Genomic DNA, 13,982 nt, shown 5'->3' with positions numbered 1-13,982 from the left:
CTCGCAGGCTCGCAGCGAGCCTCTGCGCGCTCGGGGCGGTCCCCAGGGGCCCGGGCTCGCCCCCGCTTCCCCGCCCGCTCACCCTGCACGACCCGCGGTCCTGAGGCGGCTTCCGCTCTGCAGCGGCCGCAGCTGAGGTCTGGCGCTTGCGCGGGGGCGTCTCGCGCGGCCCGGTCTCTCGTGGGGTGGTCGCAACCTGACAGCTGCGCCTCAGTCCAGCCCGGCTCAGAGCCCGAGATCTCTGACTCTTGATTGGCTCCTCGAGAATCCTCCTCCGCCAATCAGCACAGGCAACGGGGCGAGGCCCCGCCCCGGCCTGCCCTAGGAGGCTGCAAACAAACAAACAAAAAAAACACAAAAAACAGAGGCCAGGCTTCTGATTGGCTTTCTGCAATCCGGCCCCGCCTTCTCTCGGTGCTTATCCCGTCAGAATCTGGATGCCTTCCGGCAGAACCGGGCTTCTGGTTCTTGATTGGTTCTCCGAGATTCTGCCCCGCCCCTTGGTGAGCAGCTCCTTGCAGGCTTCAGGCTATTGGGAGGCAATGCGCAGTCCCCCCAGTCCACGTAGGAGGCTTCGTGGACCGTTTTTCTAGGGGTCGTAGGTGTCTGGGCACAACTGGCACCCTTTTTGCTTCCCCTCCTTCCTTCCCTCCCTGCAGGTAGCACGCATCCCGGAGGCCGCCTTCGCATCCAAGGCCCAGAACTACAGTTCTGGTTGGAGTTCCCGGCGATCGGGCTGGTTGCGTTCTGCACAGAACCGAGCTCCCACATTCCCAGTGGAAAGTGAAATGGCCTTGCAGAATAGGTCTGCACCTCCTAGTGCTGATGGGGAACTGAAGCTCAGGGGGCGCAGAGCCTCGACCACACACACAGCACCCAGTTTTCTGTCCTCTTCCCAAGCCATTGAGTTCATATGGAAAGGGAGCGGGAGGTTTCCCAGGAGTGAGTGACCACAGCTTAGGTCTGGAGCGATAAGTGGTTCATTTACACTGAGCAAGAGGAACTAGCGGTTTGGTCAGAATCTTTAGTGCAGTCGGAGGATTCTCTCCCTGCAGGAAAGTGCAGAAGCACGTGATTTTCAGGAGGCTGTCTGAGAATCACGGTGTAACAGCCGGGTCACTGGGTAATCCTCCTTGTCAAAGGCACCAGGCTCTGGGGGACAGCTGGATGCACTTCTGCAGCCCGCAGGACTTCTCTACTGAGGAGGGATCTAGGCACCCGCCACTCACGTCTGCAACTCGGTCCTTATTTTTTGTAGATGCACACTCCCCCTCCCCCATGCTTTTATTTTTTCTCCCTATCAGGATACAGCAGACTCGGTTATCTAGTCACCTTGATAGCCTTGGACGTTTCCCAAACCTCCACTGAGGGATGGCCGCTTTCCCCCTTCAGATTTGCTTATCTGCTTCACTTCTAATCTCCAAGAAGCACCCTTTTTACAGCCCCAGGGCGACATTCTTAACATTTCATTCCTTAGGCAGACTGATTTTCTGCAACTAGAATCTGACTCCTGTTGGCCCCTTTGCGTCCCTCTACATGCTGTCCCCGCAGGCAGCTCCTGAACTCTCTCCCCCTTCTCACTCTGTCCATTTTTCCCCCTCCTCTCCTTGGGATGAGGGAATGGAAATGAGGACTGAAATCTGGAAACTGGTGAGAACTGAAGAGACAGGGCTACTAGACCAACTGCTTCCTTCGGCAGGTCTCTTTCCACTCACTTCACCTTCTGTGGAAATACTGTACTTCCCCTATGCACTTTGAGCATTTCTGTGCCTTTAAGAATATCCCCATACATAAATCTTTTGTGCATTTTAATGTCTTTAAGATACTGTTCGGTCCCATTACTGGATCTGAATCATATTTTTCCTCAATAATGGCAATACTGGATATCACGATGAGAAAAGTTCCACCAATCTGATAGACAAATCACGTCATTGTCACACTGACAGTTTTTCTTCTTTACTTGGCCACCGAGACATGTGGATCTCGGAAATTCAGTGATCAAAAACTAGAGTGAAGCAAAATGAAATTTGAAGTGAGATTATAGACGTGATTTTATACTATAAAACGTAATAGCCCAGTAGTTTTATACTTCCTTTAGCAGTACATTGCAGGTTGTTTAAAATGCTCAAAACTGTGTGTCAACATCATGCAAACACAAAATTCAGTGACAACTGTCATCAGACAAGCAAATTTTGTGGGGATTACTCACACACCTGCTTTTGCAATAGGTGTTCCATTTTTGAAGTATATTAAACACAAACATTAGTTTGATATTTTGAAAAACTTATCAGCCAAACTCACATCAGACCAGAAAGAATAAGCTTAGGCTAAACCAATACATAATTAAAAAGCAAAACTGGCATCAAGTGAAAACTGCAAGCCAACAAAATGCAACACTGATGTTTCCTCAAAAACTCTCGAGTATTCACACTATCAGCATGTGTTATGCTGGGATTAGCCTTTGTAATGCTGAAAAACTTTAGAATCCCTAGAAAACTTAATGTATCAATTTTGGTTTATGAATGCCAAATTTTAATAATCTTTAATCACCCATTTAGGTTGCCATTAAGAGTGGGAAGAAAGGCAGATATTTTTAGATCCATGAGCAGCTGGTTATTTACAAAACATGACTTTAGAGGTCCATGGTCTTGGGTCCCAGGTCTGGAAGATGCTTCATGGGAACACTAATGAATGGCCAGCGCAGAGGGAGGAGGTGGCACCTTCAGCTGGCTCATGAAAACATAGCACCTCCTGCATCATCAAGAAAAGGCCATTCCTCCTGTAATACACAACTTAAAGCCTGAACCCCCCAACTCAGTCCTAAATGTCCACTTTAACAAGTTTATTTCTGTAATAAATGATCTATTTTATGGAGGTTACATGCAGTATTTGTGGAAGGTCCAATTTATTCATTAAATATACATTTAATGTTTAGTTGTACCAAAGTGCTTTAAGAGGCGCAGTAAAAATAGGGAGAATTAGAATCCATAGATATAAGCTACCAGGAGACAGATTTGAGCTCGAAATAAAGGCTACCTTACCATTCAAACTTCAGTCAACAGGATGGGTTGCCCAGCATAGCAGTCTCCATCTCTCTCTCTTTTTAATTTTTATTTATTGATTTGAGAGAGACATCAATTTGTTGTTCCACTCACCTACGCATTCATTGGTTGATGCCTGTGTGTGCCCTGACCGGGGATCAAACCTGCAACCTTGGCGTATTGGAACAACGATCTAACCAATTGAGTGACCTGGCGAGGAGAGCAGGCTCCATCTCCTGAATAGTTAAGAAAAGGTTGTCCAGTTAGATGGTATTTGTACAAGGGATCCTCCTTTGGGTCAGAGATTAGTCTTTTCAACTCTAAAACCTGATTCCCGGAATATAAGACGTGTTAGAACCACTCTTGAATAGCTTACTTGTTCCATCCAGGCTGTCCCCACTATTTCAAACTTTCACCTTGGTTTTCGTTCTCACTGGGCCCAGAATAGAAAGGAAGTGCTCGAGGTACGAATGACAATGACCATGGTCCACACTGCAGCAGTCGTAACTCATGTCTGAACGTTTAGATAACGTTTGGAGAGAATCTTCTGGATGCCATTCTAAGTTAGGTGTTTTGTGTGTTAAAAATACCATAAAGTATTTTTATTAGAAGAGTCAAATATGTGATAATACAATTTTCTTTATTAAAAATAATTTACAGCATCAATAACATATACACAATTGTCATGAACTGAACTTTGCCTCCAATATATTTCTATACAATACTTAACATCATTGAACTTAAAACTGCTACACTGTTTTGTTGGCTTTAAATAATTGACAATTTGTAGTTACTTACGTGAGATACATGTTTTCATAGTCACATATTCTGTGTAAAATTGATAGAAACATCGGCACTATCACACCTTAGGAGAAGGCCACTGAAGAAACCTAAGTCCATCTCCTTCCCCTCTCTTCACTATTCCAAATCAAACTCAGATAGAGTTGACACCCAGTACCTTAGAACCTTCTCCTAAACCAAAAGGCAAAAGGAAGGTGTCTTTTAATTCAATAGAAAAATGTCAGTGAATTCATTTCTCCCCACCTGTCACTCATCACCGAGAAGGCAATGCACACACACTGTTACCATTGTATGCGAATGACTGTGACTCCGATCTAGGTCTTAGCTGCACTGTTTCCCCTTTAGTACCACTGAAGCGTGATCACCAGCGAAAACTGAGCAATCTGACTAAAGGGATCCTAATACCACTCATGCAAATGTCGCCTTGGACATCTGGAGGTACGACAAGAAATAATGACAACTGCCAGCCTGGAAACTTTAGGTATAATTATGGCAATTCAGAGGTTGGATGCCACTTTCACTGATTCCATTTCATAAGAGTAACAAAACCCAGAGGCATGAAATATGGCAACGGTATGCAGCATAATGTGCTTTAACTCTACAACACTTACTTTCTTCTCTTATGTAACCATTATATGACCTTTCCACAATATATTTTTTAAACATATTACCCAGACATAGATAACAAAGGAGATAAAACAATAAAAACCAACATATGCCACATTTTTGCAAACAGTACTTGGCAAGAGGCAGAATTATAAGGTACACATTGGGACATACACCCACGATTCCCCTTCCCAATTGATATCCATGCTTATCAAGCTTTTTGGTTCATTGTATATAAGCAAGAGATTAAGAGACCCTTGATTCTGTTCCTGAAATATAAGATTTGCTTGTACAATTACTGGACTAGGCAGACTGGAAATTCAAGTGTTTAATTCATAGCTAGCTTCATCATCTTCATCTCCTGGATCAGGGTTTATCACGAAGCCCATGCCTCTGCCCATAGGCTCTCTATTACAATATGCTTAAAAATAATATAGATGCCGACCGCTGATCTGGAATTATCACTTCTTCAAAGCCTATCACAGGTATTTCAACATTCAACTTGGAAATTCTCCATCCTTAACTCATGTTTTCATGTAAATTAGAAACACATGCACTGACAAATACACAGAAAAATAAAATATCAAGAACACAATTTGATATGAAAGTACCACAGAAAATACTTATAAAAATTTTAAATAAAGGGAAATTGTTAAACCCTAGCCCATCTAATTGTCTAAACACATATTTGCAGAATATTTTGAAAAGATTGTATGATTATGTGCAAAGGTCTCAGTGGTCTTCTCCCACTGGTGTCACAGTTTCAGCATTTTAAAACAAGGAATTCTTTATTCTGTGCAATGTGAACTAATGCTGAATTGCAGTAACTTAATTAGGTCACATTGAAGATCTTTATGTAAAAAAAAATCATTGCAATTGCCTTTTGCCATGAAAGTTAATTTCTTGATTAAAAAAGGGGAATAGGACTTTCTGGAATTCATTATCCAACCTTTTTCTTGAAAGCTGCTGAACTTCTTGGTGACAGAGCATTCGAGGTGGTAAATAGACATGCATCTAGAGAAAATACGGTGCTGAGCAACAACTTCAGTGTTTTATCCTGATGGTCAGCTTTGATTAAAACAAAAAAAGCGTAACACCATGAACAGAATCATACACCCCAGGTAAAACAATGATTCAAAATGACAGGAAATCAACCTAAATAATTAAGAAATAACCAATGTTTTAAAGGGCTGAGCAACCATATAATTCAGGGAGGATAATTTAAAAATCTAGAGGAAATCATTTTAGTGTTTAACGATTAAATACAGCTCTCTTTAGCAACTCCAAATGAGGGTGGAATTTTGGTTAACAACACCTAAAATATTAGGTCATAGAAAGTGACAGTACCACGTACGGTGAGCAAAATAATCTAATCCACTAAAGCTGATGCCAGCTGAGTCCTGCCAGAGGTCTCCGAATAATTAAGGCCTGCAAACATGACACAATGTCGCTGTTAACCTGCGGTGGAGGGGGCTACACTCTCTGGTGTCCTGTCATAGTTCATCCTCGCATGTGGAGGAAATTTTGCTGAACTGGACAGTGACTGTATCTGGGGCAGGTTCTATCCCTACAAGTTAGACTGAGACTGAGGGTAACCCTGGCTTATGTTACAAACTAAGAGAGGCAACTACATCCAGCACAATTCTGAAAAGGAATTAATATACCCGGAAGTCCACTTATTAATCAGATTCCAACTTCCACATTTTACAGTCTAATCTGGCTTCTTATGTTTTAATCTCCTACCCTTAAACCAACAAACAGTCGTATACAGTTTTATAGATGCAAAACTAAACAAACAACTTCAGGAAGGTTATTCATATAAGAATCTTCAACACAAGCTCAAATTCTGCCTTTATTTACAAACAGTCTGATAAAACACCCCTCATACTTACCAGTCTCTTCCACAACACACTTCACACGCTGATATTAGCAATGTTAATAGCACCATTCGATAGTATTTAAAATCAATATTTCATTCTGTCACTACTTGATTCATAATTCATGTCACCCATGGATGAGATAAGTGAGCTTCTGGGACTATCTGTAGCTCCACGGTGAGGTTTCCTGGGTCCAGCACAAAAGGCTTGGTTTGCAGTTACCAGTCTGGAAAGGTATCCATGGTGAGTAGATACTATGAGAACTTTCGTGCCACAAAGTTTAATAATCCTCCATGTTTGTACAATGTTATTTCCACATCATTTTCAAATGAAGCAATCACGCTGAACACTTTCCCAGTGCTTGTCTTTAAACAAATAAAAAACAAAATCGCATGAGTGGAAAAATCTCCAAAGCGTCACTTAGTGGTCAAGACCATTTGTGCCACATATTCTGTCTGAGAAACCTTTCTTCTGGCTTGAGAACCACCTGAGATACCAACCATGGGCCTCACAGCTAAGTAAAGGTATTTTCACCCCCAATTCTCAATGATAAGTATTATATTACCTGGAACACTAAAACGAGTCATTTAGATTCTGACTTCCTTATCAGGAAAGTTGTTCTAACTACTCACGTTCATTTTATATTAAATATTCACTGCACAGGATATCTGTTCCTCTTTTCTTAGTTGTCAAGTCTGTGTTCCTCTAACACTGAGTGTTCACAGCTCTGCCTTCCTTTGGTGTGGCTCAGATGCCTGCATTACAATTAAATCAGAACAGAGAGCTGACAGCAGGAAGGCAGCTGACACACCTGCTTCCTCCTGGACCGACTACCCAGTGCTTCCTGCCTTTCCTCAGAGAACTGCATCAACAGGAAGCACAGCCACCTTAAACTAGTTGATGTTCCCACCTGCCATCAGTATGCAAGTCACAGTAATTGCTGTTATTCAACTTATAACCATCTACTTGAATATAGAATATACAATCATATATTTCAGAATTTTAGAGATACCTTCACACTTAACGTAACTCCAGGAGACAGCTCTTCAGGAAATGTTAAAGAAAATGTTTCCCTGCCGGAGAGGCCCAAGGATTCTGCATTTTCTCCTGGAAGGAACTGAAGCGGAGCTATGCCAATTCCAATCAAGTGATCTTTGTGAATTTTTTCGTAACTTTCAGCCAAAACAGCTTTCACACCCTGTAACAAACGTGCGTTTTATTTCCTTCAATCATCTCTGAAAGTTGCTTTAGTGAGCATTTTAAAGGAAAAAAATTCTACGTTTGGACTTTCTGTAAAAAACTTTTCACCTAACACATCATCCTAAAGATCAATGCTGTATCAGAGTATTTAGAGAGTCTTTTATAGACTTTTGTGTGTTAAAGTAGCTGCCTAACTGCCTCTCTGATCCTCCACAGCTCAGTCCTGCCAGTACCTACACACAGTAAGAACTCTGTAAATAGCTGCTTGAACCTCAGAGGGCTCAGGAGGGTTTGCTTAATCAATCATAGTGGATCTAACATGTGCTTATTTACACTCCCTCTTAAAATGCCACTAAAATAAAGGAACAGAAAAGATGTAACCCCATAGCAACAAAGGGAACAGAATGAGTGAACTCTGTAACTATTTAGGAGAAGACACAGGTAACTGACTTAGCAGACAATGCTGAAAGTACAGAATGATAAAACTAAAGTTAGATAGTGATACCAAGTCAAAGTCCATCCACATACAACAAAGAACCTACAAAAGGCTTGAGACTCGGAGGCCTGAGGTTCTCAGAACACCGAGTGCTGGTCATGAAGTCTAAACAGCAGTCAGATCTGCTGGTCAGTCCTTGCTCCAGAAGATGAAAGTATATTTTCTGGAGAAAATAAGCTAGAGGAGCTTTAGATGCATGTTTCTCAACTTTAAAAAATAATTATTGCCCTTAGGAGCCTATTATAGATATTTCCCCCTAATCACATCTCTTCCCTCACTGCCCATCCCTAAAATTTTAATACCACAAATATATAGTGTATCTGTTTATGTACTATATGTGTACCTGTACTTTATACATAAAAATAAGTAAGATTTTTTTTTAACACCCAAGAACTGATTTTCACCTCTTGGGAGTGCCATCACCGTGTGAAAGTGAGTGCTCTAGACTGAGAAACACTGGGCACAGGGGAAGGCTGGGGTGAGAATACCTTTGGAAATAAGGGCAATGTTGAAGCCTGTGTCCTGAATGGGTCTCCATCCTTGAAGAAACTGAATGGCCTCAGAGGAAATACTTACAGATCCTGACACACAAGGCTGCCTCTCACTGAAAAAGTTAGCTTACCATCCAATCACTGACAGTAAAGCCCACTGACTGACAAAACCCAGCCCACCCCACACCTTGCAATCAGTTTTTTAATGTCTAAGTAAATGGACAATCAAGGATCACCTGCTATAGGAGGAAAGCCTAGAGCATAAAAAACAAAGACTAAAAGACTTTCAGAAAAAAGGAAACCTATACTTATAATTAATATTCACAATACTTATAACTAATATCTCAGAAACATGAGAATATCTGGCTTACTCCTACAATTCCTCAGACTATTTACATTTTTCGGGGGGAGATTAAAGATTGAAAAATAAAGCCTATATGCATATGACAGCTAGGATGGCTGTGTTTGGCCCACCTTTTTACAACCACAACCGGAAAGTGGAGAACTTATGAATCTGAGATGGTAGAAGACACGTGTCACACATGTCACATGACTGTTCTTGCCAGCAGATTCTCTGCTGCTGTCAACAGAGGAAAGGTCTCAGGAGAAATGTCTTCCTGGCAGAGAGCCAGGGACCATCATCTATCTGGGAAAAAAAGGTAAAACTTGGCCCACACCTCTGAGTCTGCTAATCCCAATGGAGCAAATCCAAGAAAAGTGAAAAGAGAGCATGTAAAACTACCAGTGGGTACAAATTATTATCTTCTCTCAGTCTACCATATTGATTTCCTAAAATAAGAAAAGACTGATAGAGATTCAATCAAATTCAGAGTATTGCAATTAGCTTAGTCTAAAATATGTAAGGTCACTTTAAAAACCTACAAATATTAAAAGACAGAAATAAGCATAAAAATCCAAATGAGTAAAATAAACTTTGATAGGATGCTGCTGCTAAATATTTAAAACTCTGAAGTTTAAGGAGATAAAATCTAAGAATCAATACCAGCAAATATGGTCCTTTGGCAGCCCAGTCTCTGGAATTTCCTGAACCATATTTCTTTCCTGCTAAAATTATCAATGGGATGCCTTCTTTCTGGTACAGCTCTGCAGCCTCAAATACATCTAGCTGTAGATTAAAACAAACACAACAATCATTCATACAAATTTTGATTTAGTTAGCACTTGTCTAAATACTTTGTATACATCCTTACTGTCTGTCCAGAGGGAAAATGAATCGTTTTGGGAGCCGGTTTTCCAATAAACTTATTAAAAAGCTTGATATTTGCAAAAGTGCCTCTTGTCATCACAGCATCATTGCCTCTTCGGGCTCCATAGGAGTTGAATTCACGAGGGGTAAGGCTACAAGAAAGTTATGAAAGCCAGTTTTCATTTCAGATGGAAAATAATCACACACTGTTGAATAGTAAAACTTACTCAAAAACGCTGTATTATGGAAAACTTCAAGCATATATAAAAGTAGAGAAAACAGCAGTGAATGCCCAGGGAACTCAGCATATTTTAGCAACTTGTTTCAACTTGTTTCTCTAAAATATGTGGACTCCTAAAAAATACTATTAACAAACAAAAAATCCCAAAAGAAATCACAATTTCTTAACATCAGATAGCCAGTTAATACTGAAATGTCCCTGATTATCTCCACACATTTTTGTTGATTTGTTCAACTGAGGATCCAAATATGGTTCATAAATTCATTCAGTTGGTCCCAAGTCTCTTTTAATCTTTACATTAATCTCTTTCTGTGCCCTTGTATTTCATCAGTTTTCTGTATCGAGGCTGTGGCATCGCTCTCATTTCACATGCTGTTCTGTCCCGTGTGCTTATAACCAGGTGTCAGATCAAGTGGCTTGATAAAGTCTTTTGCCTGAGCTGGCATGGCTCAGTTGGCTGCAGTGTCGTCCTGTACACAGAAAGCTGGCGAGCTCCATCCCCAGTCGGGTGTGTATGTGGAGCAACCGATTAAACGTTTCTCTCTGACATCCATGTTTCTCCCTTCCTCTCTCCAGAACCAATGAAAAACATCCTCAGGTGAGGATTTAAAAAAAAAAAAAAAGTCTTGTGTTGTTTCTTTTGTTAATCCTCACCCAAGGATATTCTTTTCATCGATTTATTTAGAGAGTATGTGTGTGTGTGGGGGGGACACATCAATGTAAGAGAGATACTCTGACCGGCTGCGTCCTGCACTCGCCCCAACCAGGGCTGGGGATCAAGCCTGACAACTGAGGTACCTGCCCCTGACCGGGAATCCAACCCGAGATCCTTTAGACCACGGGGCAGAGTGACTCTAACCACTGAGCCAAACCGGCCAGGGCTGTCTTTTGATTTGATACAAGTCAAGTGTAGCCTCACGAATGTACACTGTATAGCCCACAAAACATTTAAATTTCACACTCCGGTAACAGGAGAGTGGTTGGTTAGAGCCAAATCATCAGACTTTTATTTGGCAGGTCAAACCAACCTGGCTTTTCAACAAAGCAGCATTGAAAAAGAAAAGTCTTATTTTCTATCAATTTTTTATTTAGACTACAAAGATTCTACTTAAAGTAGAAGTTTCAATTTCTAAAGTTGTAAGCAAAGGCAGGTACAACAGGTACCACAGTTACTGCTTCAGTCAACTGCGCTGCCAACAGCCACCTCGGACAGCATGTGCTCACTGGAGAAAGGAACGCAACCGGAGAAAGAAGACAGGACTCCGGGTCCTCATACACACCCTCTGTTTGTCAGATACTTAGCAGCAGCACTGCTCCTGGAGATGCTCCCAGCAGGTGAGATGTGGTCTGTTGTAACTGCGTCTCCCAGATGCAGTAACACGTGGGCATTTTCAATAGGCTGGGGGGCAACTGGCTCTTTGGTCTAAAAGGGAAAAGGAAGTTGAAGGTATTTAACCCTTCATGAGATCTGTTATTTCATAACAACCTTTAAAAGATCAAAGAGTAAAATCGTACTTACAAGCTTGTCAAAAAATGAGGGACATCTGATATAAGTGGACTTTGAATCCCACGGAAACAAAATGGAATCCGGTGCTTCTAAGGAATTCCACCGCTTATCACCCATCTGTGAATATGGTTTTGGTTGAGAACCAAAGAAAGACAAAACAGAGTCAGAAAAGGCGGCTTATAAAAATGATCAGGGAAATAAAACAGTACTTAGGTTAGGATAAAAAAAGGTCTTATCCATTTCCAAAGAAATGTAAGAAAGCGCATTTTAAAAAATAATGACATTCGTAAAAGGAATAAAGATATGCTCAGCACACCAGCACACCACCCTTTCAGGAACACCCTAAGTTTTAATATAAACAGAACACAAAAGACTACAGAATTTGCCCTGGTGGGGTGGATCAGCTGACTGGAGCATCATTTTGTACACTGAAAGGTCATGGGTTCAATTCCCCGTCAGGGCACATACCCAGGTTTTGGGTCCAATCCCCCTTCCCATCAAATGTCTCTCTCTCCCCCTAAAAATCAATGAACATATCCTCGAGTGAGGATTAAAATTAAAAAAAAACACCAAAACTTTATAGAATCCAAAAAAAGCTAGAGAACTTAGATCTATACATGTTGCTAAAGAGAAATTAAGTGTGCTGGGGACATGGGGGGATATGCTGTTAATCTCGAAGGATATGACAATGGAGAAAATTCCCTGCTTTTTTCAATGTATTTGTCCCATATCACTGTGTATTAGTCTTGCCTTCAAACTATATTCCAATGTCACTGCTATTCTGCACCGCGATGGCCCCTGTCATTACCACCTGTACTCTGGCCTTGACTAGGCTTCCTGCTTCAATCCTTTTACCCAACTGCCTCCCCCCCACACATTTCAGCACAAAGACAGAGCAATCCTTTTGATTATGACACTCTGTTCCAAATCTTCCGATGGCTCCCCATCTTACTTCAGAGTAAAAGATATTTTTATAATGGCCTAAAATTCACTATAAGCTCTGGTCCTCCCCTTCTCTGACATCGCTTCCTACCGCCACTGTTCCTTCCTGTGCTGCAGTCACAGTCCTCACTGAGGCTCCCTCCTGAAGCCTTCGCAGTGTTCCTTCTGCCTGGAAAGCCTTGCTCTTTGCCCAGCTATGGGACCCACTTGCTCACCTTCTTCAAAACTTATCTAGATTTTTCCATAGCATGTATCACTTTTTTAATATATTGTATAATTTACCTAATTTTTCTGTGCACTGTTCACTGTCTGCCTCTCCCCATGAGAACTGTTTCATTTACAGAAACATGCCAAACACATCATGAGCTCAATAAATATTTGCTAAGTGAATGTTTTTTCTGCCCTCATATTTATATTCTCTCTTTTATGCTTGTATGTGCATAAAATATCGCTGGAAGCAGCTTAGGAAACTGGCACCACTGGCCACCTCTGAAGGGGATGTAGGTGGCTGGGAAGAGATTTCACTGTTTGCTCTCATTTGTTTTGAATTTTGAGCCATTTAAATAAGAGTGACAGGCAAGGACAGCTTCAATGACATGCACCCTTACTCAGGATGCCAAATGTAAGTGCTTGCTGTGTACTTCTAGTGAGTAATCAAATCAATTCTAGGGCTCTAAGCCATTCTCTTAGATACGAGGTTCCAGATACAAAACAACCATCACTCGTTCAGTCCATCGAAACCACCATCACTGTGCCTTCAAAGTAATGGGAGGTAAACTTTCACCCTATTCAGAAAGCAGGCAGATGGAATAAACGCTGCTGCTTTATCACACTGTTTAAGAAACAAGCGACCGTCTGACCTCCACTTTCTCTTTGAGCGCTTTAAACATGGACACTATAACACACTCTTCCTCTATCTCATGGACTTCTTCTCGGCTAGGCCAAATGTCATGCAGGTAGATATTCTTGCCGGTGGGGTCGGTACCTGGTTAAAAAATTAAAAAATGAGATTTGGTATAAAAAACAACTCCCTTACGATGTTCACGTCATTTCAAAGACATATCAGAGAAACCAAGTAAATTATTTAACAACAGAGTGTGTCAGATTTAAGCAGCTGGAAGAACTAATTACATGCACGTTTTATACCCTTTCTACAGATATAGAAATTAGTAACTATGCATTAGGGTGCAATTTCCTGAAATAATTCAAAGAAAAAATAGCGTAAGCAGCATTTCAAAATATAACAAATATCTAACAAATGTAATACCCGCGTGCAGGTATGTAAGTACATATACAAAGAAAAAGGTACCTAAAGGCTCTGTCTGGAAATCTATGTTCACGGTGCCGGCTATGGCATAAGCGACCACTAAGGGTGGGGAGGCAAGATAATTGGCACGGACACAATCACAAAGACGACCTTCAAAATTTTTGTTTCCAGATAAAATTCCACAAGTAACCAAATCACCCTGAAAGAAAAATATACATAAATATTTTCAGTTCAAGAGATGGTACCAATTTGGGTAATCATAAACCAGCTTCAAAGATTATATACCTTAGGGCAAGATAACAAAAA

The 13,982-nt window shown here is 41.3% G+C and overlaps 1 protein-coding gene across 1 annotated transcript in view; it reads right to left on the bottom strand.

The window, feature by feature from the left end:
• Positions 1–3,662: 3,662 nt before the first annotated feature.
• The window catches only part of IREB2 (iron responsive element binding protein 2), a 37,199-nt gene continuing 26,879 nt past the window's right edge, over positions 3,663–13,982 (bottom strand). Inside the window, exons 15-22 of the mRNA XM_016209582.2 lie at positions 13,719–13,875; positions 13,270–13,394; positions 11,480–11,584; positions 11,241–11,383; positions 9,724–9,871; positions 9,516–9,638; positions 7,338–7,523; positions 3,663–6,690 (exon numbers count right to left, since the gene is read on the bottom strand). Coding sequence (XP_016065068.2) covers positions 6,580–6,690; positions 7,338–7,523; positions 9,516–9,638; positions 9,724–9,871; positions 11,241–11,383; positions 11,480–11,584; positions 13,270–13,394; positions 13,719–13,875 — 1,098 coding nt within the window. The 3' untranslated portion in view covers positions 3,663–6,579. The remainder of the gene's footprint in view (positions 6,691–7,337; positions 7,524–9,515; positions 9,639–9,723; positions 9,872–11,240; positions 11,384–11,479; positions 11,585–13,269; positions 13,395–13,718; positions 13,876–13,982) is intronic.

Source organism: Miniopterus natalensis, chromosome 22 (assembly GCF_054644295.1).
Source record: "Miniopterus natalensis isolate mMinNat1 chromosome 22, mMinNat1.hap1, whole genome shotgun sequence".
In the NCBI taxonomy this organism is placed as follows: Eukaryota; Metazoa; Chordata; class Mammalia; order Chiroptera; family Miniopteridae; genus Miniopterus; species Miniopterus natalensis.
Note: the sequence above shows the minus strand (reverse complement) of the source record. Positions and strands in the feature narration are given on the sequence as shown.